Here is a 7,619-nt window from a genome sequence, read left to right as displayed (position 1 = left end):
CTGACACAGACTACTTTATGGAAGTCAGCACCAGTGGAAAAGGTATGACAATGATGGCCAGAGCAGGTAGGATTGGGTCCCGATTCTATCCAACTTTCCAGCCCTGATGTAGCTGTGCCAACTGCACAGTGAGGAGGCCTTCACAGATTGCAAAATCTCCAGCATTCACTAAAACCATTTATTTTTGCTTAGATTGCCTACTGTGTTTTAGCGCCAATGAAGAATGTGAAAACCCAGCTGCCTTCCTTCTACCGAATGGTCCCCAGTGAAGTGTATCAGTACCAAGGGATTGTAAATGTACTTGTGCATTTTCAGTGGAGATGGATTGGGATAGTTACTGCAGATGATGACAAAGGAGAACAGTTCCTACAGACTTTATTACCGATGTTTTCCCAACACAGCATCTGTACAGCTTTCATCGAAAAACTACCACTCCTTTCTCACATTTTCGAGCTATCACAACCCTTAGAAGCCATCGTGGCCAAGGCCAGTTCCCTCGCAAACTCCAACATCAAGGTCTATGTCATAAATGCAGACCCAGAGACAATGGCAGGTTTGAAATGGTTGATGTATTATGCAGAACTGCAAGGCATTGCAGAAACCCCTCTAGGCAAGGTGTGGATTATGACAGCCCACTGGGATTTCTCATCACAGACAGTGCAGAGGGATCTTGACGTGCACCTCTTCCATGGTGCCTTATCTTTGGCAGTTCACACAAACGAAGTGAGGGTGTTTCCAAACCTCCTTCGTATCGTACAACCAAACTCACCGAAAGGGGATGGTTTTCTCAAGTTCTTCTGGGAACAGGCATTCAACTGCTTATTTTCTGATTCTGATGACAGCAACAAGATCACTGTTGCCTGCACTGGTGAAGAGAAGCTGGAGAGCCTACCTGGCACTCTTTTTGAAATGCACATGACTGGCCAAAGCTACAGCATCTACAATGCAGTCCATGCTATAGCACATGCTTTACAGAAGATGTATACATTCAGGCTGAAACTCAGTACCATGGTTGACAGAGGTAGTCTGGATCCCCCAGATCAACAACCATGGCAGGTAATGTTTCACATCTAAAACAACTCTCTTGTCAAGTCCAATTATGATGACATTTAATTCAGGGTTACAACATCATCATCATCATCATCATCATCATCATCATCATCAATATTTGATATGCAAACAACATTCACCCTTCCTTCAAATTTTCCATCTGTCTGGTGCATAGATAGTCTCCTCTAGCTGAAAGGCAGGGCTTGACTGAAAGCCTCATTTGTGGAATACAGAGAAGTCTGCCTGGAGTTTCAAGATCAATGAAGTACCAATTTTGGTGTGGGAAAAGGGAAGAGAGTGCACTCCCTGAACTGCTGGATTAAGCACAATTACTTCCCCCTTCTCAGTGGAGTAGCATGCAGGGGGCAGAGGGTGGTTGACCCTGGCTGCCAGATTGCAAAGATGTGCCAGGAGAGGCCCAGTGAAGATGGCACCAGCGGGACTTGGAGAAGCAGCAGTTCTGAAGCAACTTGGCCGAGTTGGCCTGGCTCAGTGGAGTGGAACTTGGCTGAGTCACTTTGGAGGTACCACCACCTCCACCAAAGTGAGAGCCTTTGCAGGAAGGAATGGCACTGGCTGACACCTCACACATGACCTGGCAGGATAATTGGCAGCAACAGCTTTGAGTGGAGTGAGACAATGGAGATAGGCATGTGTTCATTGGGCTGGTCATGGCAGGTCTGTCTTTGGATGGCTGCGGCTGAAGTGGGATCATTCCAAAATGGCTCAGTCTATCTTGGCTCCAAAGAGTCCAGTCAAAGGCAGGCCCACTTTGGCCATTCTGACACGCATGCCTTCCTTTATTGTCATGCCCCTCTCAAAGCCGCTGCAGCAAAGAAGCCACTGCTTTTGGTTTTTGGCAGTGGCTTCACAAAGTTCCTGCCATCCCATTCCTTCTTCTTTGGTCTCATTGAACCTCCAAATGAGGAGGAAGATGGGATCATGAAGCTGCAGCCATCACTGCTATTGCCTTCTCTTCCAGGAGAACCTGGAAGCAGCATCACAGTATCACATGACATCACAACGTCACTGCCCTGGGTTCTGCTTCCTGTGGCAATACCTCTGCCTCTTTTGCAAAATATGCTTTTGCCCCTTTCAACCTAGCTTCATGCTTTCCTGAGGAGCATCTCATTTAACAACAGTGCCGGAGACATGGTGTCTTTTGATGGGAATGGTGAATTGGCATCCGGATTTGATGTTATCAACTGGGTTACCTTCCCAAACCAGTCCTTTTCACGAGTGAAAGTAGGAAGGATGGATCCACAGCCTTTACCAGCAGGAGAGTTCAGAATTGAGGAGGAAACCATCACATGGCACAGCATATTTAATCAGGTGGGAAGAACTGACTGTACCTTCCTATGCACAAAACCAAATTGGAACATGTTCAAGTATTGACCCTGGATAATTCTCAAGTTCTGCTAACTGTATACCATTCATAGCATTCAGGATCTACTTAAGTTATTTTTTTCACCCTGTGTGACAGCTGAAAAGTGTATCAAGGGCAAGAGCACCCCCTTCCACATCTGATTCTATTCATAAATCAGGCACAGGGTTATAATGGTGTAAACCATTTTTTTTGCGACAGGTGCCACCACTTGCTTTGTGCAATGATATCTGTCATCCAGGTTACAGCAGAAAAAAGAAAGAAGGGGTGCCATTTTGTTGCTATGATTGCTCTTCATGTCCAGAGGGGAAGATTTCAAACCAGAAAGGTAAGAGACATAATATGCAGTCTTAAAGTTATTTAATACAGGTCAGGTACCTCTGCCTCAAGCATGTAGCTGCAGCCGCGGACCTCCACAGCCCCGTGCCCAGGGTAAAGCTCCACAATGGCGCCCCCCATGGGCTATTGCTGCCCCCCAGGCAGAAATATGCCCCCCTACTCACCAGGGACTCACAGAGCCTCGCGCGACCTCCTCCCATGCCAGGGAAACCTCTGGGAGGTTCCCTGGTGCTATAAATTGTCAATCAGTGACAATTTCACTGTCTTTACAGGACACTGACTGTTTCTTAGTAAGAAACTAAGCAGGATCAGTCTTGAAAGGGAGACCAGAAAGCTGCTGACAGACCTTCTGAAGGCATTATGTAAGAGAGAGTGGAGTGTCAAATGCAAAGGAGTCAGTTAGAGATGAGTAACGTCTTGAGAACTGACCAAGGGTGAACTGTGGCTGCTGTGAAAGCTTAGACAGTGCAGAGAACAGCCAGGACAATGGCTGCATTTGGATGGAACCATCTAGAAATAGAGGGTTCTGTGCATTCCTCTCACAGAATAAATACTTGTAAAAATCCCATTTGAAAAAATGCGGTTTGGGGGCCCTGTATTTCTGCAGATCCCTTTCAGCATGTTTGTGACACCCAGAGTCAGTGATACAGGTATACCCCTGGCACTGGGCCCTATAGGATCGAGCCCTAAAAGCCCAGTCCTATGTATATATACTCAGAAGTAAGTGCTATTATATGCAATAGGGTTTACTCTCAGGTTAGTGTAGATAGGATTGCAGCCTAGGTGAGCTGTATTTTTGCCCAGTTGGCAGGAATACCTCCATGCCTTCAAGACAAAGGTGGCGGTCTCTATTGAAACAAAATACAGGGATATAACCTGGGATTATGTGATGGATTAGCCCCTTTAAAGCTTCTGCGTGATTGGAGTTCTTCTGCTGTGACTAAGAGCTCAGATATTGACTTGTTTATACAGTATGTTCGAATACTGTACAAAACCATTTGAAATCAGTGGAAGTTCTAGGCAAAATCAAGATACAGTATGCGTAAGAGGAAGAGCCACTGATTGCTTGATTGGTGCCCCCTCCCTGAACTGCAAACCCACATGTGAAAAATCACCTATCCCAGACTTCACTTGTTCTTACTTGTTTAGGGTACCTTTGTCCTAAATATACAATTGTTTGATGGGCAGCCCAATCCTAACATGCCCTGGAACAGGCAGGCTGGCTGGCCTGTGCTGCATCCAGAACAGGGCTGGGTAAGGTTGCAGTGCAACTTGGAGTAAGGGGAATTCATTACCCCCATGTCATGGGGCAGCTGTCCATATGGGGCTACTCGGATCTGCGCCACCTAAAGAGGTGGAGTAGATCTGAGCAGCCTGGTGTAAGGCTGGGCTGCTTGGAAAGGGGGTTAAGATCTGGCCAAAGTGCCAGGTCCTGACACCACCCTATTTTCAGGTCTGGTTCTCCCATCAGCCCACTACCCACCCTCTCCCCGCCCCAGAACATCCTCCCCAAGCTCCTGTGCTGGCCTTTCCATGCCAGCACTTACTTACCCAGTTTAGGGTTGGGTCTGGTGGAGGCAGGCCGGTGCACCTCCTTTTGTTGGCATGGCCTGCTCCCGTGTCATTGCAGAAGCGTCTTTCAGCACTTTTGTGACATTTGGATGCTGGCGAAAGGGACTTGAGCTGACCTCTGGCTTGGTTTGGACTGTGCCCTTAGTGTCTTTCGAGCAGAGAATTATTTCAAGGAAAGATGTACTGAAAATGATGGCAAGACTGAGATTAAAATGATTTCTGTCCTATGTTTTAGACATGGATGAATGCTTCAAATGTCCAGACGATAGATACCCAAACAAGAATCGAACTCAATGCCTTCCCAAAGTCCTAAATGTCCTAACTTTCACAGAACCATTGGGGATCACGTTAGTTTTCTTGGCTTTGTCTTCTTCTCTGTTCACAGCTTTGGTGCTTGGCATTTTCATCAAGAACAAGAATACTCCCATAGTCAAAGCCAACAATCGGGACCTCACCTACTCTCTGCTTATCTCCCTACTGCTCTGCTTCCTTTCCTCCTTATTATTCATTGGCCAGCCTCAAGCAGTGACATGTTACTTGCGACAAACTACTTTTGGTGTCATCTTCTCAGTGGCCATTTCTTGTGTCTTGGCCAAAACCATCACGGTGGTTCTGGCTTTCATGGCCACCAAGCCAGGATCTAGGATGAGGAAATGGGTGGGGAAAAGACTGGCAAACAGTATTCTTCTAGGTTGCTCCCTGATTCAAGCCAGTATTTGTGCTATGTGGTTATGCACAGCTCCACCATTCCCACACTTGGACACACACACTCTTGCTGAGGAAATCATACTGGAATGCAATGAAGGCTCAGTCGCCATGTTTTATTGCATTCTGGGCTACCTGGGATTTCTGGCCTTTGTCAGTTTCATTGTGGCTTTCCTAGCCAGAACATTGCCAGACAGTTTCAATGAAGCCAAATTCATCACTTTCAGCATGCTGGTCTTTTGCAGTGTGTGGCTGTCTTTTGTTCCATCTTATATGAATACCAAGGGGAAATCCATGGTGGCTGTGGAGATCTTCTCTATCTTGGCTTCAAGTGCTGGGTTGCTGGGCTGTATTTTTTTCCCCAAATGCTACATCATTACTGTGAGGCCTGAATTGAACAGCAAAGACCAACTAATTAGAAAGAATTAGTAAGGCACTTATAAATTTGGGAGTTTTGCTATTGTTTTTATTCCTAAATTATATTTATCTAAAAACAAGCCCAAGGAACACAGTAACAGACTCCTGTCTTCTCACAGTAGCTAGTGCCTTTCTAATTTCCTATGGGTTGTAAAATTGTTGATCTTCTATATTTCAATTGCCATGAAATTGGCAGGCGAGGGAGGACAAAATCCCTACTATGCAACCCGTTCTTTGCTGGTTCTGGTGATGGTAGAGTTGTTCTCAGGAGAAATTATTGAAAATCAATAATGGAAATTTTTGTCAAATAAGGAAGCTCAACTTCCATCCAGAGGTACATATTTTTTTAAGCAGTCTAGTTGTTTGTCCTGCTTGATGCACTGATGGAATATTAATAATAAAAATACATCCACAGATGAGTTGTAAATTGTCACATAATATCAATTAAAAATGTGGCCAGTCAGAGTAAAATGTCACATAATTTAGACCGGTGGTTCCAAAACTTTTCCTGATATGACTCACCTTGTCCACCAGAAGTCACTTGCAGATGTCTCTGTGAGTGGGTCATGGTGGGTCATGACCTATTGTTCAATTGTTCTACCACAAAGCAAATTTGGGAGCCTTTGGAGACCGCTTACAAATCATGTTGGGCCTGTGACCCACTCCATTGGCTTCCATGGGCCCCAAAATGCCTCACAGGCCCCAGAATGCCTCACAGAGACATCTGTGAGTGACTTCTGGTTTGTGGAAGCAATGCATGTGCACCAGGAAATTGCTCTTAATAAGATAAACAGAACTATATGTGAACTTGAAGTTGTTTTGTGTTTTGATTTCTCCAGATTGACCCCTTGGGGAACAAGTGGTTCCCCAACCAGTCACATGAAATGAAAACCTCTGCAACCCCTCATAAAAGAAATCACATGTTAGCAGAAATCATTAGATCTCTGCTCAGAGATCACCCCCGTTTTTTCCCTAAGCAGAATTCAAGGTGCCTGTACCCAATTCACCCTTCTCCATTCCTAATGCTAGAACCAATGGTTACATCCTTCTGTTTTCCTGGCTGATCCATAAAGGAACTTTTGTGATAATTCCTCACCTCCAACAAAACACAGAGCTATAAGCTTCTTGTCTTCTCTGGTCTATCAACATCTCCCTCCTCCCTTCTTTGTTCCTCAAGTCTTGTTGCCCTTCTCCAGGTATTCTGCCTCCCCTTCCTCCCACTTCTGTCTATATGGTTCACCAATTGTTGAAGTTCATATCGTTGTTACTGAATGAATGTTTTCATGCCATTTCCCCCATTGTATTAATTCTATTCAATAAATTCTTAATTGTTCATTCTGTGTTGTTCTTTGTTGTTCTTTGTTGTTCGGGCTTGGCATCTTTTACTGTTTTCTCTTTTTCTGGTACCGGTTCGTGGCGTGTATGTGCCATGATCAAAGTACCCAATCTCAAGCATCTCATAAGAACAGCCATTTTCAACCACTGTGCCGTGGCACACTGGTGTGCCATGAATGGTCTCCAGGTGTGCCACAAGAATTTGGGAGAGGGTCATTTATTAGTAGGGCCAATGGAGGATGTGAGCCCCCATTGACAGCATGGTGTGCCTTGTCAGTTGTTAAAAAACTGATGGTGTGCCTTGACCATTTTAGTGCCTTGTCAGTGTGCACTAAAATGAAAAAGGTTGAAAATCACTGCATAAGAACATAAGAAAAGCCCCGCTGTATGAGACAAATTGTGCATCTAGCTCAGTATTCTGTTTTCCTCAGTGTCCCATCAGCTGCCTCTGGGGAGCCCATAAGCAGGAGAGAAAGAAATACTCTCCCACCATTGCTCCTGCAATGGTTATGTAGAGGTATACCGTAGCTGAACTCAGTGCTAGCATACAGCCGTCATGACCAGTGGCCATCGATAGACCTGTTGCCCATGACTGTCTAATCCCCTTTTAAAGTCATTCAGATTAATGGCCATCATCACATCTTGTGGAAATGATTTCACATGCAAATTATGTGTTGTATGAAGACGTACAGGTGGGGGATCCTCTCTACGGACCACCCACACAGAAATCATGGATACAGGGAACCAGATAATTGAAACAGTGGATACTGGATCTGTGGTCATGGGGGCCCACCTGCACCTCCTTATGTTGGTCCTA

General features: G+C 45.3%; 1 protein-coding gene across 1 annotated transcript; it reads left to right on the top strand.

Moving 5' to 3' along the window:
• The first annotated feature begins 216 nt into the window (after positions 1-216).
• On the top strand, positions 217-5,479 carry LOC136653313 (vomeronasal type-2 receptor 26-like). The gene is made up of 4 exons (XM_066630224.1): positions 217-1,056; positions 2,155-2,382; positions 2,636-2,762; positions 4,581-5,479. Exons 1-4 carry the CDS (start codon positions 217-219, stop codon positions 5,477-5,479), a joined length of 2,094 nt encoding a protein of 697 aa, XP_066486321.1.
• Positions 5,480-7,619: the final 2,140 nt, after the last annotated feature.

The sequence above is a fragment of the Tiliqua scincoides genome, chromosome 5 (assembly GCF_035046505.1).
Source record: "Tiliqua scincoides isolate rTilSci1 chromosome 5, rTilSci1.hap2, whole genome shotgun sequence".
NCBI classification, from domain to species: Eukaryota; Metazoa; Chordata; class Lepidosauria; order Squamata; family Scincidae; genus Tiliqua; species Tiliqua scincoides.
The sequence above is the reverse complement of the archived record's forward strand: the minus strand, read 5'-3'. Positions and strand labels throughout refer to the sequence as shown.

Excerpts from the sequence above, each read along its gene's own strand:
- LOC136653313 (XM_066630224.1), top strand. The coding sequence starts at position 217 with ATGAAGAATGTGAAAACCCAGCTGCCTTCCTTCTACCGAATGGTCCCC. Across the intron at positions 1,057-2,154 it reads CAGATCAACAACCATGGCAG|CTTCATGCTTTCCTGAGGAG; the intron begins GTAATGTTTCAC and ends CTTTCAACCTAG. Across the intron at positions 2,383-2,635 it reads GGCACAGCATATTTAATCAG|GTGCCACCACTTGCTTTGTG; the intron begins GTGGGAAGAACT and ends TTTTTGCGACAG.